We start from the raw sequence: 25026 nt of genomic DNA on the forward strand, positions 1-25026 counted from the left end.
TACTTTTGGATGTTTTAATTTTGGTTATAATGGCATGTATAGGTATACTGGTTAATGTTGGCCTATATGTATTTTGTTGAGATTAGCCACTTATTTGGCTTATGTTTTGGCACATTTTGGGTTGTTCATATTTGCTTTATATGGTTGATGTGTGGTTTGTTTTATGGTTGTATGGTGAAAGGTAAAATGTTAGCTAAATGTGAATTCTATACATGTGTTTTGGAATGTGATGAATTGATCATGAATCGGTACCTTGATATGTAAGTTATATATATCTAAATATGTTAGTATTTGAAATACATTTTGGCACCAAATGGTATGTTTTGGTAGGTAAGTGACTTGGTTTGAAATAATGCAAATTAGCTTGATAAACTTTGGGTACAAATATGCATATAAGTTAATTATACATATGAATAAATTGAATACATGAATACACATGTTATAAGCTGTCATCTGAAGTGTCTAAAGGCATATTGGTTGTATGTGAATATATTATATGTTTAAAACTTGATTTTGGCTTGCTTTGGATGCTTAATTATGGCTTGTTGATGTGCATAATGTTGATTGTAGGTTGACACAAAATTGAGTGAGAAATATGACTTGTAAAATGACTTATTTTCGTTCACACGGGCGTGTGTCTCAACCATGTGTGGCACACGACCAGGTGACACGGTCGTGTGTCCCTTGTATTTTTTTTAAGAATGTAAGTAAGTATGCTCACAAGGCCTAGCACACGGGCGTGTGACTTGGCCGTGTGACCCAAGTCAGTATACTCACACAGGCACCGACACAGGCTGAGACACGACCGTGTGTTCTTATTTCGAATGTCCACACGGCCGTGTGTTCCTATTTCAAATGTCCACACCGCCTAAGACACAGGCATGTCTCGTGTGAGTCACACAGCCTGGCCACACGGCCGTGTGACCCCTGCAGTGTTGAAAATTTTAAATGTTTCTAAAAAAATTCTGAGTTTTCGATTTAGTTCCGATTTGTTTCTAATGCGTAATTTGGGCCTTGATGGCTCGTTTAAGGGACAATATGTATGATTTTGATTGGTTTTTGACATGAATGCTATGTAGACCTGTCCATGGTAGGCGGCTGACCTACCGACAAATTACCAAATATGGAAGGGTTCGGGTAAAAATATAGGCCCAAATATGGGCTTAAAAAAAACGAGGCCCGTTTAAAAAAGCGGGCAGACCTCGCACCACTTTTTGGCTGTGGCCTACCTACCAAATATAATAAATATATATTTTTTAATTTTAAAATACTTTTAAAATATTTTTATTTTTTATTTTTAAAATAATTTTAATGTTTATTAAAATGGGCGGGCTGGTCAGCTTATGATATTTTTCGGGCTGCCTGGGCAAAAATTTAGGCCCATATTTCGGGTCGGGCCGGGCCCGGGCCTAGGAGGCGGGCCAAAATTTTTTTCCGAGCCCGGCCCGACCCGGCCTATGGACAGGTCTAATGCTATGTGATATGAAATGTTTGCATTTTTTTTGTTTGATTTGTAAACTCTGGTAATGCTCCTTAACCCTGTTCCGGCGACAGATTTGGGTTAGGGGTGTTATACTATAGGGCACGCTTTCTGCCACCTTAGCTGAAAACGCGTCTCGGTGGAGGTGTTTTCTGTTTCTCTCTCCAAAATCAGTTTATTTTCCTAATTATTTTTGAAAAACGACATTTTTTGCTACTTTTCCCGCCTAAAAAGTACTAGTAAACTTAAAAAATTGATACATATCTCATATTTTTTAAAGAAAAATAATATTTAATATTTTAAACTTTATATAATTTAAATTAAATAATTTTTTAATTTTAAATTGCTGATTTGGGAACACCATATCAGCGGCATAATAGTGAAGGATAAAAAAAATGTTGATGGAGTTTGAAGAATTAATATAAATTATATGTAAGAAAAGGATGGTAATTAAATGTTATAACATAAAGTCCCATTTCATTGGAGTTTTGAAATAGAGAAATCCTTTTGTAAATCCAAAAAACTTTGAAAACAGGAACTCAAGTCATAATAAAAAGGTTGTAACTTGGTACTATTTATTAAGAATCGATTAGTAATAGTTTAGGAACCATTTGACTATAGACAATCATAGCCAACTTGTGTTTGCCATATTTGCCCACTATTATCTTTTTCCCTTCCTTTTCTCAGTCTATTTCCTCCAGAAAAGGAAAAATAAAAATAAAAGAACAATTTTAGCTTTGGATCTTTGGGAAGGGTTCTCTAACATACTGAAACAAAAAGAAAAGATTTCTGGGATTTTTGGTAAATCTTCTTTGGCAAACATTTTTTTTTCTTGTGTATGTGTGTGTGTGTGTGTGTGTGTGTGTGTGTGTGTATTAATAAGAATATAAAAAAGAAAAAAGAATGGGGGCAGGGGAAGAAGTCTCAAGTTCTAGCTCTGGGAATCAAAATGGGAGCCATAGCGACATAACCAATGTGATTTTGAATGTTTATGATCTAACTCCTATCAATAATTACTCTTATTGGGTTGGTTTTGGGATTTTCCACTCCGGTATTGAAGGTTTGTTCTCGTGTCTTGATTTGTTTTTTCTGCTATGGATTTTATTTTATTTTTGGGTATGTTTTAAGATGTGGGTATCGATATTTTAGCTTATTATTGCTCCAAAATGGTGAATTTGGATTCTCCTGATAGAAAAATGGATATGGGTTTCCTTTTTAAATAACTTTTTTCACTTGATTATCTCTAATATGTAGCTGAAGATTGATATTTTAAAACTATAGTAATGGTATTCATTTATGGAGAAAATGAGATCTTTTGGTGTTTGCTTAGATCTTTCTATTGACTAATGAAATTCATCATCCAATTCTTTATGCATGAACCAATGTATGTATATTTTAGAAAGATAATGTTAAGATTAGATGAACATAAATTGTGGTAAAGGACTCAAAGTTCCTTTAGTAGGAATTAATATTAGGCATTGAAATGCATCGAATCTTAAAGAAAATTGTAGCATGTTTGTGTTGTTGAGGGCTTTAGGCTAAAGCAATTTTGCAACTTAACATGACTTTTAGTTCTTGTGTTGATGATCCTTTTTTTTTTTTTTTCTTTTTTTAAATTTCGGAAACTGAACTATTTATCGCAATGTTTACAAACAGTTCACGGTAAAGAGTATGGGTTTGGGGCTCATGATTTTCCTATTAGTGGAGTTTTCGAAGTGGAACCAAAGAGCTGCCCGGGTTTTATCTATCGATGTTCCATCTTGTTGGGGTGCATAAACATGTCATTCTCTGAATTCAGAGCATTGATCGAGAGTGTAGCTTCTGAGTATCATGGAGATACCTATCACCTCATCTCCAAGAACTGTAATCACTTTACAGAAGACATTGTGCATAGGTTGACAGGCAAACACATCCCTGGATGGGTTAACCGGTTGGCTCGTATAGGTTTGTTGATCCTTTCAATTGTTCATCAAATTCTGTATATGCATGTATACATATGTTCATATGTGTGTGTGTGTGTGTGTGTGTGTGCGCGCTCGCATTGGATGATGTCAATGATTTGTCAAAATTGTAGGTTCTTTATGCAGCTGTTTACTACCTGAAAGCCTTCAAGTAACTACAGTGAAGCAGTTGCCTGAATACCACGAAATGGGTATGCTTCTTATCTTTTCTGCAGATTTCAAATACTTGAACCTTCCATTTACTCTGTACAATTTACTCGTTCTAATCAAATTTTGGGACTTTGCTTCTGCCTCTTTTGGTTGGTTTGTTTCCAGAAGATGGAACCGAAACTCTCTCAACTGCCAGCCCAGGCGGCTCAACAGAAATCGACGATACAGATCCAGAAAAGCAGTTGCTGTCACCAAAAGATGGGAATTCGGATATATCTTTTATTAAAGAAGCCCAAATGTGTGAATGCAAGGTACCATGAAAAGGGAGCTTTCCATTGAATGTCTTTCATAGTTTCATCTGAATGTTGTAATTAGATTTCTAGTATTCCCTCCATCTTTTTTTTTTCGGTTTTTTCATTTATTATTATTTTTTCTCCTTTTCATTGTTTAAGCAGAAGAAAATGGCATTGGTAGTGTAGTTTGTTGTTGCTGCCTTGTAAGAGTGGATGCCAATTGGCATTGCAAATAATTATATTGTGAGGTTTTATGACAGGAAGTAAAAACATTTCAAAGCCATACAAAATCTGGTTTTTGTATCAGTTGAATAACATTTGCCTATAGATGAAGGAATTAGTGGCTCTTTTACTTTTTTAGCTGGAAATTTTAAGTGCTCAAATTTAAAACAACAGACCAATTAACGAGTAGTGTTCAGAAACAGATTTCAAATGAAAAAAACTCGAATCATACTCGAAAAGGAAGTAGACGGCTCGGTTTCTGCATACCGATTAAAATAGCATTTGCGAAAACATAAAATTTAGCATCCACAGTGCATTCCAAAATAACAAGAATCCCAACTGCCAAGTTGATGGTCTCATGTTTTATCACACGGTTCCAGCAAGGTCCATAAACAAATTGAGCAATATCAGTCAAAAGAGAACAAACAAAAGGCCTGCATCTTATCACTATACCATGTTTATGAAACCCAAAACCAGAATACTTTCGCCATTTTCGTTACTTGCAACTTGTAAATAGTTTCTCCTCTCTGTTTCGCTTGCTCCAAATGATAAACACTTTCATGTTGCAACTTTATGCGGACCGACCCTCAAGCCCAAGTTTTGAAGTTAACCAAGCACAGACCTCGTCCATCTCCTCAGGAATGGTATAGTGACCAAGCCTATATTGTTCAATAAAGTATCCAGTTTTAAGTCAAATTGTCTAAGAAAAACGCAAGTTCTTTCAGACACTTGAGTTCCATACCCGCTGTAGGATTTGAAAGTAGTGTCCTGAAATCCATTTGAACTCAATGCTCGAGAGGATTTCTCACCAAATTTATGTGGAACCACGTCATCACCTGCAACCAGCCATTTAACATATAATATACTTACTCGACAACTTCCAACAAGCATAATAAATCCATAAGGCTCTCATATACCATCAAATGCACACAAATATAGCTAACATTAATTATGTAAAATCAAATACATTGCTACAATCACAGCTCATTACCATTTCATTGATCCATGGAAAAAGAAGAAATTTTAGATGTAATGCAAGTACTTTTATTCCCCTTGAATATTAGTCTAATGAAGCAAAACAGGGATTTGCTTTTTCTAGTTAAGAACTAAACTCATATTGACACTAAATATTTGGCTGGTCAAACCCCTGAACTGGCAATGTCAATTTATTTCGGACACCATCTTGTCATATCTTGATGCTACTTGCTTATCAAGACAAATGTGCTATTGCTAGTGGTCATAGCACCACTTCTCCACCAAAGAAGTACATAAAGCAATAACCAGAAACACCTCCTCCGGCAAAATGAGCATGCATAAACCCACGATAATTTGCATAATGAAGGTTACTAAATAAATACCTTTTCCATGGCATAGCAAAATGGGTAAGGATGCAGCACGTCTAGCAGCCTCGTCCTGTCCTATTTTGTTTTTCAAAGTCCTGAAAAAGAATAGATGTTATAACAATAAACCAGAGAAAAGGGGGGCGACAGCGAAAACATCAAGCTCGCATGAGAAGGAGTCAATGTAGGAAACCAACTTTGAACATGGAAGCCATCCGCTAAGTCCTACAACTGCACTCAATTTGGCAGGATACGGATTGCCATTTTCATATTTTCCATGAGTAAAACAAGTTGCAGAGTATAAGGAGGTAGCTGCACCCATGCTGAAGCCTCCAACACCAAGTTTAACTGTAATTGGAAAAGGCTACTATTAGAATGATGTCATAAACAATGACCATGACAAGATTTTAATTCTTAAAACTGAACACTAAGATGAGCCAGTTATCTTTAGTGTGCATGTACAACCTGAGAAATCAGCCACAAGATACACACACAAAGACATCTTTGTCCAACTAACTCATTTACAAGAACCAGAATGAAACTAAAAGGCATGCTAAATCTAACGACTTCCAAAACCAGCACTGTATGTTCTCATGTTCTTGCTTTATGGCCCAAAAAAAGCATAAAAATATTGTTCACATTTGATAGCAAAACACCATAGAAAATAAAGGCGGTGCTATGTAAGCTTTCCTAAATATATAGAATCAACCTCCCCCCCAAAAAAAAAACCATATATATATATATATATAGTGGCAAGCAAAAACATACTGTCAGCAGGCTCTGTTGACAATAAATTTGCAACATGTGCTGCAGCAGCATCCAAACCCTCAATATCATCAGCAGCATCTTCTGAAATGTCTCCCACATCAAACCCTGACGTATGATGTCACATTAGAATTCAACAATTTGATTAGCATTCAAAGCACTCTCAGAAAAGATAAAGGTTGAAGAAGAAGAAGAAGAAGAAACTAAATGTATTTTGTTTCTTTCATTCGAGATTGCATGTCATTACAGATTTAGAAAATACTTACAAGCAGTTGACGGGAATCCACCAAAAATAGTTATTGGCTGAGTAGGGGCAGTTGGGCATATCCATTTAATCTGTGCACCACAGGATACAAGCATGGAAAATTATGAAGTTATGAAGAAAAGAAAATTCATTGGTTAATACTTAAAAGTTAGAATATATTCTCCTAAAGATTTCCAGATACAAACAATCATCCTTACATTTGGAAGAGGGAGAGTCTCCAGGAGCTGGGACCAGCTGCCAAAAGATGAACAAAAAATGAGGACAAGTAGATTTTTCAAAAAGATATCAAAGATTTAAACAATAAGATTTGCTAAAACATATACTAATATCGGAAGATATGAAAATAACTTGCAATTGAAGATTAAACTCCTTGAAAAATAAACTAGATTTATCTTTATTATCAACTTAATTTGTAGTTTAGTGCAAACCTTATCAGCAAAGTAATAGCAATTCAAGACTACATCGTAAAATATATGAACACAAAAAAAGTTCTTTTGCATGCAAATATGAATTCCTTACTACTTAAGCATCAATCGCAATAGTGCTATACTACAGGAACAAAAATTGCATAGAGAAAGAGAGGCTTCTAATTAATTCAAGCAACCAAATGTTTTCTTGAATCACCCAAAACAGAAGGAAATAACAAGACAACATCTCAAACTCTTGGGACTATAGTTAACCTATGCAATCACTCAAAGAAGGGAAATGACCTAAAAAGAAAATATAAAAACAGTAAAAAGTACTGCTGTTAACAAAACCGTTAAAAAACAAAGACAAGCTACGATCATTTGATATGTGCTCAATTGCAGGACATCGTTCTTCGATTCCACATAGGAAAGTATGGGATTTCCTTGTGGGGTTATATGGACCTAGGTTTTGGGGTGTGGTTCTCCAAAGGTCCACATCGCTGTTGTCCTTGAAAGATCTGTTGAGTTGCTGACGCAAGGAAGAACTAGAAATGATAACTCAACACTCGTAGACTCTGCTATAAATAGAATATAGCAGCTATACATTATATTTTTCCTTTAAAAGATGGCATTTAAAGAGATATGAAGTCACCAAATTTTAAATCATTTTATTTTCCTTAAAAGAAAATAAGTTTAATGACTGATATTATTGAGAAATAATCTAATATATAATCACCAGGGGGAAAAAAGCCACAAATAAGAAGCTTAAAAAGCTAATACAAAGTTTATAATACCTCGAACCATTATCACCAAGGCCATGTAGCCAAACTATTGTCGCCTGATGCCTACCTTTGGGCCTGACCACATAGGTTCTTCCAAATTCAAGTGCTCTTCTAACGGTTCCACCACCTGAAATTTGTCACATTAGTAAAACTAAATACAATGAGCAGAAAACAAGCTCGTGAATTTATATTAAAGAAAAAAAAAAGTCTACTTCAACCAATACAAGCAATCTAACAAGGAAGAACCAATTGATTCAATTTCCATAAGAACAAACAAAAACATTTATGCAAGCTTGCTAGTGAGATCTCATTATAAAGATATGGAGCAAATCAAATAAACTAACCAGGACCAACAGAAGAACCTGTGAAGCTCATGGTCGCCCACCCAAAAGGAGCACTGACTAAACCCGGCTATTGCAGTAGCACAAGGCTGAACTGATCCTGCGATTAAGAAAGACCCAGATTTACATTTAACATTCAACAATGCAATTAGTTTTCACTATATTGATACATAATACTTATGACTAAGCAACTTGGCACCTGCCCGGAGGCCTTGTTAGCTGCATTTTAACTCAGCTCCACATCGAAACCAGCCAAAAAGACAGGCACATTACAACAAAATCATGAAAATATTAGATTTTTATCCAATCTAAAGTAGATATCTTTCAAAACCCTTCACTAAAAAAAGGGGATTTTAAGCAAAAAAAAAAAAAAACTTAGATGAAAATTTTAAAAGTCGATTGTTTTATAGGATTAACGGATTGCAAAGACCTACAAACTGGAACTTCAAGGAATTCCAGAGAAAAAAAAAGCAGAAACCTGGAAAAAGAAGAGATCAAAAAAGGAAATGGGGTTTTAGGATTTTACCTTTTCAAGTGATACGTCGACAAGATGTGAAGAGTGAAGACTCCGAAAGCTTTAGATAAACAATTATTTATTTAAAAAATTCTCCTGTTTTTGGTTCCAATTTCCGAAAGGCCAAACTTTTTGGGTTTTTTTTTTCATTGATAAATCCTCTTGTTTTACTTGTGTGTTGTTTATTTTCTTTCTTTGGGATAGAGTTTATGATTTTTTCTTTTGGATAAACAACCTAATTAGTCACTAAACTTTTCCTATATTTTTATTTTGATCATCTAACTTTAAATTTTCAATGTAGTCTGTAAACTATGAATTCATTTTTAATCACTCCGAAGTTATGGCAAAAACAGCTAGATAACGTAGTCGTATATTTTGGATAAATTACATTAATAGTCACTTGATTATGGGAGTTTTTGTTTTAGCAGTCTAATTATAATTTTTTATTTAATTATTAATTTTTTTTAAATTAGGTTTTTCAGTTACCATGACGACATTGGGGTCAGCCGTGTTGGCAACGTTATACCGAGAGATGTGTTGGGTGACGAAATCACATAAAATTAAAATTGGTGGTTACATGTTACTATTACAATCATGGGCGTGGTAACAGCTGCCATTTTTACGTCCTCGAACGAACTACCCTCATACATTCTCTCTCATAACAAGATAAAATTCATTAGATAATATATTTCTCATAATAAAATCATTTAAATTTTAAATTATTGTGCTAACAAATTATTTCAATATGTAGAACCATGGGTCGAGTTACGTGGGATTATCGAATGAGCTTTGAGATATACAACTTCTGTTAGACTAACGACCAGAAGCAGAGTTATGTGTTTTCTAAATTTGAATTATATAATATTAACGTAATTGATTTGAAAATTAGTAGTATATATATAACTAAAATTTTTATTATTTTAATATAGTTTTAATGGACATCATACTCTGATCTGGCAATTCAAGAATGCATCCTATCTGAATTCTTGGTGAATCCCAACATATGGCACGTGAATGTGCCATTGGTAGTGTACGCTACTGTGGAGATGCACGAGTCAGACTGAGTATTACGATAATTTGGGTTTAGGCAATCAATTCCACTGACACCCTAAGAAATCGAAGACCTAAATCATATCGACTTGCAGGGGGGAATTGATCAACATTGACCTACATTCCATGTGCAATATATCAATATTTGTAACAATACGTACGAGCTTTTACCTACTCGCGAGACCATTGTCCCTCTGGAGTTAGACTACGATCTGGAATACATGCCATGGTTTAGGGTCCATGACAAGCCATACTTGCTAGCAGAAGACGCGAGGGGCCGACAACTGCATACGAAGAGGCCACAACGGACACCTAGACATCCAAGGTCTGACGAGGTGGGTCTATCTTCAACACCTACGCAAGAACCGATATCGATGGCTGCACCGCCCCTTGGTCAGTATGACTCGACTTATTCTGGTGCGTATACTAACCCTGTCATTTTCACACAAGCACCACATATTCCACCACATTTTTTTGCTTCTACTTCGATGCCAGGTTTTGTTTTTAGACCTCCATCCCCGGCATATTACACACTGATGCCATTAATATTTCAAACGACAACGACGACGTATAGATTGCCTATATTTGGGGCACCGATCGGGAGTCTGAATCATTATGTCATCGGTGTATGAGACATAATATAGTTATTCCCCTACACCGATGACGTCACAAACACCTCCGGAATCATTGTTCTACAAAGGTGGATTATCTTGGCAACCATCTATTCCTAGACCGGAGGATGCATGATGGCAACCAAGGAGCAACCAATCACAACCAACTACGGGTGAAGGCGAAGAAGATGAGAGGTCAAGACTACAAGCTATACCGAAGGTTGAACCAAGAAGGAATCCAACTCGCTTTCAGTAGGAAGCGTTTTCGTTATTTCGGCCTAATCCGGTAGTTTTCTGAAAAAACAACCTAATTTAGTAAATTTTTTTATTTTCGATATTTTTAGGTAATTTAGTCATTTTTTTGCTGTATTGAAATTGGTGAGTTATTAATTATAATACTAAAAAAACCTTTAAACATGGTGAAAATTAAATCAAAACTGAATCCCTTCAAAATATGGATTATATACTTACCAAAACTAAAGTTGCAAAATCTAAAAACTTTGTTAGCATTTAATTAAATCAACAGATTTTTCTCTATACTTACTTTCTTTCATTTTCTCCAACATGTTTATTAGTTTTCAAGCAATTTCCGGAACCACTTATAAAGTAATCAGTAGGGTTTATCATAGTTTTCTTATAGCACAACTTGTTTGATTTTTAGAGACAACCAACTCTTAGTTTCAATTCTCTTGCTAAATTAACAAGGTACCAGGTTTCTGTTTTTTTTACTTTTATTTGATTTCTTGCATACTAGTTTAAGTTACAAGTACAAAATCATAAAAATTTCTGCTGTGATTGTTTCTGATTTTATTTGATTGGTATACCCAATAAGTTTGAGATTCGAATCCGTTTGAATGAGTATCCGTTAGATTGAATATTTAGGGAGCAGTTCGGATTTAGATGTATAATTGAACTCGAAGCTTAATTTAATTGTTTCATATAATCACTTTTAAAAGATGATATACAATAAATTTGAAGTTCAAATAATCCTATAAAATTATTATTATTATTATTATTTTGGATTACTTTGCTAGAGATTATGGAAGAAGAGATACTAAGTGTGATTTCAAGTGGTGGAGGAAATACAAATTCAGATGTTTCAAATTCAATTAGCACCACTCATCAAGCAAACAAACGCCAAAGGTGCGGCGATAAAGGCAATTCGTCGCAATTCAAAGGCGTAATGCGACAGAAAAACGGAAAATGGGGCGCTCAATTATACTCTAATCATACCAGAATTTGGCTAGGGACTTTCAAAACCGAAATAGATGCGGCCGTGGCCTACGATAGCGCAACGATCAAGTTCTGCCCCGGAGACACTCATCGAAACTTTCCATGGAACGAAATCACAATTGAGGAGCCCAAGTTTCTGAGCCATTACAGTGCAGAAGCTGTCCTTAGCATGATAAGAGACGGTTCCTACCAATTCAAGTTCATGGATTTTATTAAGGCTTGCTCTAGAAGTACAAAACCAAACACTGCTATCAAGTCAGTGGGGACTTATAGCAATGAAGGGCTAATTTGCAAACAATTGTTCCAAAAGAAGCTAACACCAAGTGATGTTGGTAAGCTGAATAGGCTTGTCATCCCCAAAAGATATGCTGTCAAGTATTTTCCATCGATTTTCTGGACCGAAAAGGAGAATGCCGATGTTGCCGATAGCAAAACGAACGATGTTGAGTTGGTTTTCTACGACAAGTTTATGAGGATATGGAAGTTTCGTTATTGCTATAGGAATAGCAGCCAAAGCTTTGTTTTCACCAGGGGCTGGAATCGGTTTCTGAAGGAAAAAAAGTTGAAGGCCAACGATGTGGTTTCGTTCTTCGTATGCGAATGCCGGAAGGAGAACGAAGTCCAAAGGTTCTGCATGATCGATGCCAACAAATCCGGTAACGGTGGCACGTTCGTGGCGGTAAACAACATTCATGTTGGAATAGAAGTTGATTTGCAGCTTCGGTTGGGACATTATTACCCCATTGGTGATGAAAAACATGTCCAAGAAGAGCAAGGATCAATGGCGGCAGCGAAGCCGAAACAAGACGACAAGACTGAGGGTTTCAAACTCTTTGGTATGCAAATTAACTGAAGCTGAAATCCTTGCTCTTTTTAACTATCAGGATTGTTAACTGAAATCAACGTTGCAGTAATGTTGACTTTTGACCTTTTTTCCAGATTATTAGCAGTTTTTTTAAAAAAATTATGGATATTTTGTTTTCTAGGATGAATTTTTGTCATTCGTAAGAATGATATCAATATATGAATTGATGAAAGTGTCTTAATAAGCAAATCTACTTGTTTTCCTTTGGACGTTATTTTTTTTTATTACAACCTCTGCAACGATTATAGGACTGTCAAATAGTGTTGTAAAATTGGATAAACCAAATACAACCATACATGTGACAATTTTTTTACCGTGTTTTAACTTTAATTATTAATGTTACATTAAGAATTTAATTTGTAATAAGATTTTTCATATGCAACAGTAAATATAATATTAACAAACTAAAATTGTTTGTTTGTTCACAGAATATTTATAATATTAATATTATATATAAATATCTAAATTAAATATTTTCACAATCAATGGCTTTTTTATAGTTGGGTTGAACTAATTCTTTTTATGTAATTAGGTAACATGCCACTCATGAATATTAAGTAGGCCTTTTTTAGTGTAAGTAAAAATCTCTAAGTTGGGCAAAGCTATTATGAGTGCAGACGGCGGTCATCAAAAGCCCAATGAGGTCCATCGGGTGTAACTTCGAGAAGAAGGGATCCAAGGTTTCGGAATATGTCGAATGGCTATAGAACAAAAAAGAAGGTCCTAAAAGAATCCAAAAGTCCAAGGAAATGATTGAAACCAGACCCATGTAAAATTGTTCTAGAAGCTCTAAAAGACTCTAGGCTTGTTGAGAGTTGTAGAGAATTATATAAATTGTTCTAGATACGTGATCTTAACTGTATGTTGTAATCAATCTTAACTGTAGGATCTAAGGGGTTTGGCCTGTAAGGGAAGGCCCTCACTCATTTGCACAAACTTTAACTTAAGATTGACCTCCTTTGTATAGACTCTAACTTAAAGGTAATAACACTTTTTAGTATTTTCTAGCTCCATTTTGTGTTTAAGAAGATCGAAGATTAACTTAGATGTATGTTGGTGTAAAACTCGAGCCTAACGCAACATGTTTGTTGAGCTTAAGTCTAATTTTGTAACAATTATTTTCTGTTAGTCAAATACGTCTAAAGAATTAAAGTTTTTTTTTTTGTAATTATAAGAGGATTAATAATTATATTTATCCAATTATACTAAAGTCTACAAATGCACCTAATATAAACTCTCTTTTTGTGAAGAAAAACCCATAAAATTTTAATTTAGATTTACAATATCAAAAGCACCACTAGCCATCACATTTACCCCTTCCATATTAGCTGAAGCCATATTGGCAATCTTGCCAACAATGGAATTAATCTCCCTACGGACATGTCTTACCACCCAAAAATCTTTATTTTGTAACAGTTGTTGAACATTTCTAACTAGAGTTGAACTCGAGCTTTCTGGATTCCTCCCTTGAATTGCTTGGACTGCCTCAGAGCTATCAGTTTGAATCAAAATCTTGTACACACCCTACTTTTGTAAAAGAGTCAACCCATCTAAAATATCCCATAAATCAGCATCAAAGACAGAACATTCCCCTAAATAGTGATTGAAGCCCATAACCTAATCACTTGAATGATTCTGCACCACTCCCTCTGTAGACGTTAAACATGTTGTCAAATTAACAGCACCATTAGTATGTAGGTGAATCCAATTATCTGATAAAGGTTCCCTCTGAATGGAGCTTCGTCTTTGAGTCAAAACCTCATTATGTATGGATCAAAATTGTCTCGCCCATGTAATAAAAACTTTAACAATCTCAACGATATTCTACGTAATTCCTTGAAAGACAAATAAATTCTTTTTCTAGCAAATGCGCCAAATAACGATCCAAATAAACTAGCCCAACTAATTCCCACGAAGTCCAAACTCTCATAAAATTGTAAGTTATATGTAAGCTAACCCAGAAGATTGGAATTAAAGAAACTGCTACTTTGATTCAAAGGTACCACCTGTCACCAAACCTCTTTTGTCGCATAGCAATCTCTAAGCACATGAATAATATCATATGTGTTATGTCTACAAATCAGACATAAAGCTTATTGTCCAATGCCTCGTCTTGCTCATTCCGCATTAGTAAGGAGGCGTTGTTTGAAAATGAGCCATAGGAAAAACTAGACTCTATGGGGTCCCTTAATCTTTCAATGAGTATCCTAAATAGGTTCTTTAGCATTCCAATGATTCTCCCTAATCGAACGATAGACACTCTTAACCGAAAAGGCTCCTGTCGAGTTCGATAGCCAAGAAAGGTATACTCACAATACTCGTAATTATATTTTCCGAGACCCACAATCGAAAGGGATCTAGATTCCAATTTCCTTCCGAAATGACCATTTCTTCGAGTAGACAATCCGTTTCCATGCTCCAATGCGCATAAATCTGCTTTATTAAAAGACCAATCTATACTAACCGAAGATATTGCCAACATCGAATTGACTTTCCATCCCCCATCGACCACACTAGATTGTCCCTAAACAATGGTCGTATCTTAGACAGACCTCTCTAAAGAAAAAAGCTATTGCTCCTCTGAATGCTTTCCGACAGATTATCTTTCATACCATACTTCACCCAAACAACCCTCACCCAAAGAACATTGACATTAGTAACCAAATTGAAACCCAAATTCATAAAAGAGAGGCATTCTGATCCTCCAACATCCGCAAGCCAAGACCCCTGCAAGAGCGTGGTTGACAGATTGAGTCCTAATTGACTAGAGCCATATTCTTCTTTCCATTCAAGGACCCCGAATAAATTTCCTAGCCAAACATTCAATCTCCTCACAAATTCCTTTCGGTATCATCATTGACGGGATGAAATAGTTAGGAATTGATAGAAGCAGATCGATTGTGCTAAAGTAACTCTTCCAGCAATAGACAATTGTCTAGCATCCCAACTAAAAAGCTTGCTACGTACCTTATCCCCCACCAACTAAAAAGCATCCCAACAGGCTTAAACTTTTGCGTTGGGACTCCATTCCTCAATAATTGCATAGTAGAATTTGAAATTGCGGACATAATGACCTTCCTCAAACAATCTGAAATGCCAGTAGCACTAATTGAAGCGGCAATGAACTCCCATCTCAACCTATCATAAACTTTCTCAAGATCTATTTTGATCCTCGTCCAAGCCTTTTTGTTCTTCCCACCTTTCATTGAATGAACAACCTCCTGAGCTAAAATAATATTATCAGTAATATTTCTACTAGTAATGAAGCCTATTTGTTCCTCCGCTATTATTTTAAGGAAACAAACCTGAATTAATTTACAATAACTTTCATCACCAAATTATACAACACAAAACACAAACTGATAGACATGAAATGTTGAAAACTTTCTGGAGCAACATATTTTGGAATAAAGGTGATAAGAGTATTATTTAGTGCAGGATCAATGAGACCACCATCAAACACTTTTTTACCCACTCACAAACAACACCTCCGACCACATCCCATTGACTTTGAAAAAGAGAGCATGGTACCATCACTACCTGGGGACTTTAGGGGAGCCCTATTAAAAAGAGTTTTCTTGATCTCATCATCAAAAACCATCCTTCCCAAAAAATCAAAATCTATCGAATCCAGACAGGGAAAAGGATTAGGTGGTAAACCAATCAAAGGGGTCGATTCTTCACCATATAGATTTTGAAAGAAAGTAAGTGTTTCATTCTGTAGGATATCCAGATCATAGCACCACTCACTATTATGAACTCGCAAGGCAGAGATGTGATTCAACTTTCTTTTCCTAAGTGTGTGACTATGAAAAAAATTTGTTTTTTGATCGCTGAGGTTGAGCCAATCACATCTGGATTTTTGCTTTCATAAAAGTTCTTCGTGGTGCAAAACAGATTCCAATTCTTTCCTAACCGGCATCTCAATAAGTGACAATAAGATAGCTCATTCTCTTGCTCGAGCGGTTTTATTTTATGAAAATCATATGGAATTGGATTCTTTTCCCTTTATTTCTCTTAAAAAATTATAAATAATGTTCAAGTAGCTCATGCGAATGAGGATTTTGGACAGTAAAACCGGATCTACAGGGTGAGTCTAATGGCTTAAGCTTAGCAGTCCCTTTTTTTGTTGTGCTAATTTATTTTTAGTTCTCTTGTTGATGGATTTTTTTCTCTAAAAAAATATAAACAATGTAATAAATTTTTAATTTTTTTAAAAATTTAAAAATAGACTCTAAAATTAAAGTATTTGTCATATATTAAAACATATTTTTAATGGTTTAATAATTTAATAGTTTAAATTTCAAAAGAACATAATATTTTATAATTTAAAATACATGTTAAAATATGTTCGCAAATCTATTTAACAAATAACAATTTTAAAACTATCTTTAAAAATTATTAGATAAAAATTCTCTAATATGGTTCTAAGGTAGTCAATATCGTACTAGTGGATGTGCCATTTTTCTCTGGTACTGATTTATACCAAGAATTATTTGTTTCGTGTATCATTTTAGATTTATCATTATTTTAAAAACATTTAATATGTTATATAAAAATATTTATAAATATCAAATAATGAGATTAAATAAAACACAAATATAAAATACTCATAAAAATAATGCCTCGGTTGAAGTGGTAAAGAAAATATTTTAAAAATATTGGTGGCATTTATTCAAATCTCACCATATGTAATTTTACCATACCAAAAAAAAAAAACAGCCTCATCAATTATATAGAATGTTATTTAATAAGTTTCACAAATACAATCCGTTATTAAACAAACTCAACATAAAGGAGCAAAAAATATTCTCTAAATTAAACAATAATGTCATCCCATACTGTGTATATAATTACTCATAATTCAACAAATGTAAAATAAATTTTTTAAATTTTAATTTTAATTTTTAGTGCAAATAAATGATAAAAATTTAGAATATATTTAATTTTTTTTAATATTGGTCGATACACCATATTTTGATTGTTATGAACGAAATCAACGAATATACATTGATACGATCAATACCAACTACAATTTACACAAAAACAAAACTTAAAACTGAACAAATCGTTATAACCGATTTTCGGTTATTGTTCCCCTTTTCAATTTTCACTTTTCATGCTTCTGGTTTAGACCTGGACTATCTTTTTAGGCTTCTGGTTTAGACCTAAACCATCTTTTTAGGTTTGAAGGTATGTCTAAAAAATAAGAAGATTTAGACAAAAATATAAGTTAAAGAAATGAACTTAGACAAAATATAAGGCCCATTTTTTAAAAGAAACCTGCCTTGGGTAGAATTTTTTTCTTGAGTTTGGCCCTGCTGGAATAAACTGTTTTGTTGTTGTTATTTTGCTATCATATTGCTACTATATTGTTGTTATTACTTGAACATAACTCTTGTTTTTTTTGTTAATTTTGTTATTATTGTCGAGACATTTGTTTGCTAAGTTGTAATATCTTAGTGTTATTTAATTTAAGTATAAAGATTTTTTTTAAATATATTTTCAATTTGTTGGAAAATATTTATTTTAATATTTTTAGCATATTTAATTTACAATATTTTTAAATTTATTTTTATATAAAAAAATCTAAAAGAATTTAATAAGAGCTAATCGGATTAGACTCGAATTTAGAATATTTAATATGAACCAAATTTAGATAGAATTTTAAATTCATTTTTCGGACAAATCAAATCCACATCTAAAAAACCAACTTAAAATTTTGCATCCCGGTCATAATCATGTCTACTATAGGCATCCACCAAATTCCTACTACGATTCATGTCCATTGATTTCGCATTTCTTTCTTGAATTAAATAAAGATTTGTTATTCAAAAAGTGAAAAAAAATATTACACAAAAAATGACGATTCATTTTTGTGTTTTATATGGAAGTTAATACTAAATCCATGATCCGAACTTATTTTGTAAAATTAATGACAAATTCTTCTTTCTGGCTCGTTTCTCTTGAATTTTCTGTGTTGTGAAACACTCGTTAATCCATGGAATCCATCGTTTAAATAACCCTTCAATCTTCCCGACGTTAAATGTTGGAGAAAATTTCTCTAATCCTTCGTAAGAATTCCTAAGTATGTGCAATATTAATTCACCCAGGCCCAAAAACTGTAAAAAATCCTTATTCACCATGGCGCACATGAGATCTAAGGGCTTATATCGCTGGGAACATGATTTCTCAATCTTTTGTCTAAAAATGTGGATTATATTGTTGCCAAAAATAAAGTTAGAAAAGCTAAAAGGTTTAGAACTTTAATTAAAAGAGCAGATTTTTCTCATATACATATTTTCTTGCCTTTTGTGGAATTTCTTTCTTAAATTTGAAGCAGTTTGCCGAAACTAAATATAAAGTAACTAATAGGTTTGATTTTGAGAGACAGACACAACATCTTGTTTGATTTTGAGGGTCAGTCCATTGCTTTGTTTTCAGTTTATTTTGTTGGAGGTTATGGAAGAAGAGATAACAAGTGTGATTTTAAGTGGTGAAGCGAATACACATTCGGATGTTTCAGATTCTACTAGCACCACTCATCAAGCAAACAAACGCCAAAGGTGTGGAGGTAAAGGTAATTCGTCGCAATACAAAGGCGTAATGCGACAGAAAAATGGACAATGGGGTGCTCAATTATACGCTAATCATACCCGAATTTGGCTAGGGACTTTCAAATCCGAAATAGATGCGGCCATGGCCTACGATAGCGCAGCGATCAAGTTTCGTACCGAAGACACTCATCGGAACTTTCCGTGGAACGAAATCACGATTGAGGAACCCAAGTTTCTGAGCCATTACAGCGTAGAAATTGTGCTTAGCATGATAAGAGACGGTTCTTACCAATACAAGTTCATGGATTTTATTAAGGCTCACTCTAGAAATACGAAACTCAACTTAGTGGGGACTTATAGCAATGAAGGGCTAATTTGCAAACAATTGTTCCAGAAGGAGCTAACACCAAGTGATGTTGGTAAGCTGAATAGGCTTGTCATCCCTAAAAAATATGCCGTCAAATATTTTTCGCCAGTTTTTGGGACCGAAAATGAGAATGCCGATGTTGGTGATCGCAAAACGAACGATGTCGAGTTGGTTTTCTACGACAAGTTTATGAGAATATGGAAGGTCCGTTATTGCTATTGGAATAGCAGCCAAAGCTTTGTTTTCACAAGGGGTTGGAACCGGTTTCTGAAGGAAAAAGAGTTGAAAGCCAAAGATGTGGTTTCGTTCTTCGTATGCGAATGCCGGAAGGAGAATGACGTGCAAAGGTTCTGCATGATCGATGCCAACAAATCCGGGAACGGTGGCACGTTCGTGGCGGAAAACAACGTTCATGTTGGAATAGAAGTTGATTTGCAACTAAGGTTGGGACATAGTTACCTTGTCCAAGAAGAGCAAAGATCAATGGCGGCAGCGAAGCCGAAACAAGATGACAAGACTGAGGGTTTCAAACTCTTTGGTATGCAAATTACTTGAAGCTGAAAACAATGTTTCTCTTTTAACTATCAGGATTGTTAGCTGAAATTAATATTGCAGCAATGGTGACTTTAACTTCTAACTTTTTATTTAGATTATTAGATTTTTCTTTAATTATGGATATTTTGGTTATTAGGATGAAGTTATTACGACCTCTGTCAATATTTCGGACAATTAAATAAGATTATAAAAATCGACAATAATACCTAGACCAATTGAGCTAACACTTAATCAACATATATTTTTATATTTTAATTTCTATGTTTATTTAAATTATTTTGATTGCATTAAAAACAAATTTACCGTAAGAGTAAAATTTTGCATATGCAACAGTAATTATAAAAGTAAAAAAGTAAAAATATTTTGTTGTATAATATTATTCCATTGGAAGAACAAAAGCTATCACCAATAAATCTCGGATGCCCAGAATCTGGGAGTCCATCAATGGCAGCAACTAGCCGTTTAGCACTGCTGTATATTGCTTCATTCTACTTCTCTTCTGTGCCCATGTTAAATGCGTATTGAGTTCAAATATTAAAAGAGAGAGAGCTATTTCTAGTATCTGTTGAGTTTAAAATGTTGGACTGCTCTGGATTTTGTCGTGTTTTGGAGTGGCTGATCATGTTGTTTTTCCTGGAGGATAATGTCTATTCATGACTATATCTATTATCCCAAAAAGCTTATGTAAGACTTCATATTATGTTTACAAATTGCAGAAAGTAGATCCAAGAATGGGATTATAATTTCGGTAGGAATGTAGTAATCAACATGTGATGGTATTGAAGCAAAACTTGACCCTTCATTTTTATTTCTCAAGTTATTTAATTAAAAAGAGTAGGATATAATCCAATCATCGCCCCCTTCATCACCGTCGTCCGAGTAATTTCTCAAAATACATTAAAGAAACAACAGACTAATAATGTAAACTAAGAATAGCGGGGGACCCAAAAGATACAAAAAAATATTTACATGATTAAATGCGATGAAAGAAAGTTGAGACCCAATAGCATCAAAACATATCAATCAAACCGTCATTAATCATTATAAGGCTAGAGCTAGAGAAGGTAATCTAAGTGGGTCCCTGGTTTTGCCACCTCCAGAGCTGATGACATGGCAATCCTATTCGCATTATTAATGAATTTATATATTATTTTTGCGACAAACAAAGGCCAAAGCCAAACCAAAAACCTCACCGCCTTTGCCCTAAAAAGGAAAACAACTCTCATTCTCTCCTGCCGTGTTAAAAAACCTTGAGCTGTGACAGAGAGGGAGAATGGCGAGCCGTACAAATGGCGGTAGCAGCAATGGACCGGTGGATAAAGGAGCTGATTTTGCCAATTACTTCTGCACTTACGCTTTCCTTTACCACCAGAAAGAGATGCTTAGTGATCGAGTCCGTATGGACGCTTATTACAATGCTGTTTTTCAGAACAAGCATCATTTCCAAGGAAAGGTAACTCCTTTTTTCATTTTTTTCTTTTTGTGTTAGGGTATAGAACTTGAATCCTAATATGTAGAAAGATATACCTTTTATGTTTGGGTATTAGCTTAGTGACTTGGTACAACTTATACAAGAACGAGATGCAATTGGGGGTTATTGTTTTTTGTGTGGGATGCCTAAATTTCACTCTGTTTTTCCTTTCAAGTTTCGTTACTTGTTTGTAGAGATAAGACTTGTGAAAGCTGTGAAAATTGAATATTTTGAAGCAGATGCTTCTTATATTGTCATTTTTCTCGCAGCACGTGTAGACATGAGATAACCTGCAAGTATTAGACTAGGAAAGTAATGGAAATGAAGGATTTTAGGCAAGGGAATCCTGACAGAAAACTGATTTGGTGAATCCTGGTGAAGGCTGTGTTGGATGTAGGAACAGGAAGTGGCATTCTTGCAATCTGGTCTGCCCAGGCTGGTGCAAGGAAGGTCTATGCCGTTGAAGCAACTAAGATGTCGGAGCATGCCCGGACTCTTGTTCAGGCAAACAATCTTCAAGACATTGTTGAAGTAATTGAGGGCTCTATGGAGGAAGTTGTCTTACCAGAGAAAGGTTGGTATTATTAGATTTACTTGTTAGTTACTTCCAGTTTGTTTTAAATCACTATTTCAGGTTCCTCTCATCTTAGATTTTGGTTAATGGGCAGTTGATGTGATTATCTCCGAGTGGATGGGTTATTTTCTCCTGCGAGAGTCTATGTTTGACTCAGTTATATGTGCTCGAGATCGTTGGCTGAAACCATCTGGGGTCATGTAAGTAATGAACTGGGGTCATTTTTAGTTTTTTTTTGGTTATCCCATGTTTTACCGGTCAGTCAATTTTGTTTATTTATGAACTTTATATGTGACTTGGGCTCTTTTTCATTTTAATTTCTAGAAGGGGGGTATTGACTATTTAGATAAATTTAAGACTTTGAGTCTGAGTTTCTTGGATTGGAAAGAAAATTGAAAGATTGATGACTTCGCCTTACTTGAGGCGTGTTTTAAGTGCAAGAAGGTGGCTACCAGCTCAGTGGTTTGGGGGGTTGATGAACCTAGACCTTATGCTTCATGCAAGATGGTCATTGACAAAATAACAACTGAGGGATGTCAGCTTGAACATGGGTCTTAGCTAAATACTAATGTAGGCTGTGAGTGGTTATCTTGCCTATTAAACATTCTAAAGGACGATTCAATAACAAGTAGATGCGACATAGCTTAATTTGACTCTAATAGGACCTTTTGCATATCTTTGGTGTTACTGTAATTTTTTCTGTCATATTATCAGTATTTTGCTTGTGCAGCCGCTTGTAATATTTATTAATCTCTTGACTATTCTTTACCAATGTTGCAAGCTCGATATCTGACAGATAAATTTCCATTTCTAGGTATCCTAGCCATGCACGCATGTGGGTTGGACCTATCCGATCTGGATTGGTGGACCAAAAGAAAAATGATTATGAAGCAGCAATGGATGATTGGTATGGGTTTTTGGAAGATACGAAGGATTACTATGGTGTTGATATGAGTGTTTTGACAAGGCCTTTCTCAAATGAGCAGGAGAAATATTATCTGCAAGTGAGTTCTAAAATTCTCTGATGCCTTGGTGCCATTTATAATTGTTGTTTTCAGTTTATTGCCTTGAGTTCTAAAATTCTCTGATGCCTTGGTGCCATTTATAATTGTTGTTTTCAGTTTATTGCCTTTCATTCTGCTGCTTAAATATTGATGTTAGTCGGTAAAGGAAAGACTTTTCCACTCTTTAGGTACTGAATCACTGTTTTTATGTCTTTAGGTGAGAGATAGTGAGACAGATCCTTATATTAAATGTTTTATGTACTTGGTTCCTTTTATTAACTACTCTAGGCGATTACTGGTGCTAATATCTTTTAAGAACTGAGAAGGTTGTTCATTTGTTTGGTTCTTTTTCATATTCATTCATTTGTATAGACATCATTATGGAACAACCTCCACCCAAATCAAGTTATTGGGACCGCAGCTGTTATAAAGGAGATTGATTGTTTAACTGCTTCAGTAAATGACATCCTTGAAGTCAAATCAAGTTTTTCATCAGCTATCAGTATGGCGTCCACTCGCCTCTGTGGATTTGCAGGATGGTTTGATGTCCATTTCCGAGTAAGTTGAGCCTCAGCTTTCCTTATTACTCTGGTCTGATTGGATGAAGAGGCTTTACGTGTGCTATATATGACCCTTGTTCTTATCTTGTGCAACAGGGAAGAGGGGAGGATCCTGCTCAAAAAGAGATTGAGTTAACAACTGCTCCTAGTTCAAATAATGGCACTCATTGGGGACAACAGGTCTGAATGGCTTTTGTTTGGTGCATCATGTTTTGGAGTTCTAGTTTGTTGCATAAATCGAGTTCATGTGTGTTTGCTTGTACATTTTCTTGATGATTTATTTTTATCACTTTCCATTATTGGACAGATTTTTTTGTTGCATCCTCCCGTTCATGTTGATGAAGAGATCAATCTCGATGTTTCTTTCTCAATGAACCGTTCTAAGGAAAACCATAGATTAATGGAGGTTGAGTTTGATGTTAAGATAAGCAAACCTTCCGGCAAAATGCTTCCACCCATTAATAAGAAGTTCTACATAGAGTGAGGCCAGCAATTACTTGCTGGTTCTTTTTTTTAATGCTTTCGACACCAAGGTATATCTCACTACTTGATGGTTCTATAATTAAAAACTTGGTTTTTTACCCTAATCAGGGTAACATCACAATCCTTTCACTTTTCCGATGTCGGCTTTTGCACTTTCTAGTTATTTATTCCTGTTTAATTCCACCACTCTAACCATTATTTATTTTGTTTGCCTAATATTTTTCAGTGTCTGCATGCAAGGGGTTGATTTTGGTTCTAAGAATTCCTATCTACAATATAAATATGACGGGGCAATTTGGTTTATCTTTTTGTGGCTCGAGTAAACCCCATGTTTTAGAGAGATTGTAAGTCACCTTTGCTTAAATTTTCTTCTTTCAGGGTTGCATCTTAAAACTTGCAATGTATGACAGCTGAAATTCCTTTTTAACTAAAATTTTCATATAGGGTATGGGAACCATTGTTTTTGCATCATTTGTTTTATCTTATAAGTTGGTGAATCTTTTTAACATGCACGTATGTTACGATTTTCTATTTCGCCAACTCAAATCACAATGAGATTACCAAGCAAATCCTGGCAAGGAGTTGTGCCAAAACAAAAAAATACACTATTATGGACTTCATTAAAATTGATTGGATAATGATATTTTATAATTGTGGATGGATGGGCTAAGAGGAGATTGCCCGAGTTTGGGCTCAGCCTAGGTTTTTTTAATTTGAAATAAAAGAGGCTGCTAAATAGCTAGAATGTTCCTATTTTTATTTGAATATAACTATAAAAATCCTGTAGATATTATTTAAACAAAATTGAACTGCCAAAATAGATGACCACCGAAAGGCAATGATCCATCTATTGGTAAGCTAATAAGTCATTTCTACATATATTATGGACTACCCAACACGTTATAAAGCATCTCATTTCTCATACAATTAATATATTTTAAACAATAAAAGAAATATAAGTCGTATAATATATGTATTTGGTTGAAACAAACTACGACAAGTCTGCAAAAGAAGTGGATATCTGGGTATCATTACAGCACTCTTGTTTGTTCTTGCTTTTAGATTTTTACATTTTTCCTTACGGACATATCTTTAACAAATAGGCTTATAGGGTATTGCCAGAGACAAATGCAATTATTCAACATTGGTAAATATTATTAACAGGTATTGGTAAAT

At 34.7% G+C, this 25026-nt stretch overlaps 5 protein-coding genes across 7 annotated transcripts; 4 read left to right on the forward strand and 1 right to left on the reverse strand.

Annotated features, from left to right (window-relative positions):
* Positions 1-2087: 2087 nt before the first annotated feature.
* Positions 2088-4174, forward strand: LOC105766745 (deSI-like protein At4g17486). Of its 2 annotated transcripts, none has more exons than XM_052631377.1 (4): positions 2088-2540; positions 3137-3424; positions 3555-3632; positions 3760-4174. In XM_052631377.1, exons 1-4 carry the CDS (start codon positions 2384-2386, stop codon positions 3909-3911), a joined length of 675 nt encoding a protein of 224 aa, XP_052487337.1. In that variant the 5' UTR covers positions 2088-2383; the 3' UTR covers positions 3912-4174. The 2 variants fall into 2 exon arrangements, with proteins under 2 accessions (XP_052487337.1, XP_052487336.1); XM_052631376.1 differs by having other exon boundaries at positions 2090-2540; positions 3757-4174.
* A 161-nt stretch (positions 4175-4335) lies between these two features.
* On the reverse strand, positions 4336-8700 carry LOC105769798 (uncharacterized). Of its 2 annotated transcripts, none has more exons than XM_012590670.2 (10): positions 8533-8700; positions 8010-8106; positions 7678-7792; positions 6674-6710; positions 6478-6547; positions 6215-6319; positions 5644-5794; positions 5465-5544; positions 4849-4942; positions 4336-4765 (listed from the first exon to the last, which is right to left on the reverse strand). In XM_012590670.2, the coding sequence occupies exons 2-10, from the start codon at positions 8038-8040 to the stop codon at positions 4678-4680; spliced, it is 771 nt and encodes a 256-aa protein (XP_012446124.1). In that variant the 5' UTR covers positions 8041-8106; positions 8533-8700; the 3' UTR covers positions 4336-4677. The 2 variants fall into 2 exon arrangements, with proteins under 2 accessions (XP_012446124.1, XP_012446125.1); XM_012590671.2 differs by lacking the exon at positions 8533-8700 and adding an exon at positions 8206-8340.
* Positions 8701-11220: 2520 nt separating this feature from the next.
* Positions 11221-12267, forward strand: LOC105767694 (AP2/ERF and B3 domain-containing transcription factor At1g50680). The gene has a single exon (XM_012587272.2). The coding sequence runs from the start codon at positions 11221-11223 to the stop codon at positions 12265-12267; it is 1047 nt and encodes a 348-aa protein (XP_012442726.1).
* Positions 12268-18741: 6474 nt separating this feature from the next.
* Positions 18742-19758, forward strand: LOC105766746 (AP2/ERF and B3 domain-containing transcription factor At1g51120). Its single transcript, XM_012586324.2, has one exon. It carries the CDS (start codon positions 18742-18744, stop codon positions 19756-19758), a length of 1017 nt encoding a protein of 338 aa, XP_012441778.1.
* Positions 19759-20916: 1158 nt separating this feature from the next.
* On the forward strand, positions 20917-24321 carry LOC105770018 (protein arginine N-methyltransferase PRMT10). The gene is made up of 8 exons (XM_012591049.2): positions 20917-21211; positions 21611-21803; positions 21898-22003; positions 22618-22807; positions 23180-23365; positions 23464-23547; positions 23675-23900; positions 24077-24321. Exons 1-7 carry the CDS (start codon positions 21032-21034, stop codon positions 23849-23851), a joined length of 1116 nt encoding a protein of 371 aa, XP_012446503.1. The 5' UTR covers positions 20917-21031; the 3' UTR covers positions 23852-23900; positions 24077-24321.
* The last annotated feature ends 705 nt before the right edge of the window (positions 24322-25026 follow it).

This window comes from Gossypium raimondii, chromosome 5 (genome assembly GCF_025698545.1).
Source record: "Gossypium raimondii isolate GPD5lz chromosome 5, ASM2569854v1, whole genome shotgun sequence".
NCBI classification, from domain to species: domain Eukaryota; kingdom Viridiplantae; phylum Streptophyta; class Magnoliopsida; order Malvales; family Malvaceae; genus Gossypium; species Gossypium raimondii.

What these genes read in the sequence shown, in the direction of transcription:
- LOC105766745 (XM_052631376.1), top strand. Translation starts at nt 2,384, where the DNA reads ATGGGGGCAGGGGAAGAAGTCTCAAGTTCTAGCTCTGGGAATCAAAAT. An exon ending in TAACCGGTTGGCTCGTATAG is followed by an intron (nt 3,425 to 3,554) that starts GTTTGTTGATCC and finishes TCAAAATTGTAG; the next exon opens with GTTCTTTATGCAGCTGTTTA. An exon ending in GCCTGAATACCACGAAATGG is followed by an intron (nt 3,633 to 3,756) that starts GTATGCTTCTTA and finishes GTTTGTTTCCAG; the next exon opens with AAGATGGAACCGAAACTCTC.
- LOC105767694 (XM_012587272.2), top strand. Translation starts at nt 11,221, where the DNA reads ATGGAAGAAGAGATACTAAGTGTGATTTCAAGTGGTGGAGGAAATACA.
- LOC105766746 (XM_012586324.2), top strand. Translation starts at nt 18,742, where the DNA reads ATGGAAGAAGAGATAACAAGTGTGATTTTAAGTGGTGAAGCGAATACA.
- LOC105769798 (XM_012590670.2), bottom strand. Translation starts at nt 8,040, where the DNA reads ATGAGCTTCACAGGTTCTTCTGTTGGTCCTG. An exon ending in AGGTTCTTCTGTTGGTCCTG is followed by an intron (nt 7,793 to 8,009) that starts GTTAGTTTATTT and finishes GACAAATTTCAG; the next exon opens with GTGGTGGAACCGTTAGAAGA. An exon ending in CTTGGTGATAATGGTTCGAG is followed by an intron (nt 6,711 to 7,677) that starts GTATTATAAACT and finishes ATCTTTTGGCAG; the next exon opens with CTGGTCCCAGCTCCTGGAGA.
- LOC105770018 (XM_012591049.2), top strand. Translation starts at nt 21,032, where the DNA reads ATGGCGAGCCGTACAAATGGCGGTAGCAGCAATGGACCGGTGGATAAA. An exon ending in AGTTGTCTTACCAGAGAAAG is followed by an intron (nt 21,804 to 21,897) that starts GTTGGTATTATT and finishes GTTAATGGGCAG; the next exon opens with TTGATGTGATTATCTCCGAG. An exon ending in AGGAGAAATATTATCTGCAA is followed by an intron (nt 22,808 to 23,179) that starts GTGAGTTCTAAA and finishes TCATTTGTATAG; the next exon opens with ACATCATTATGGAACAACCT.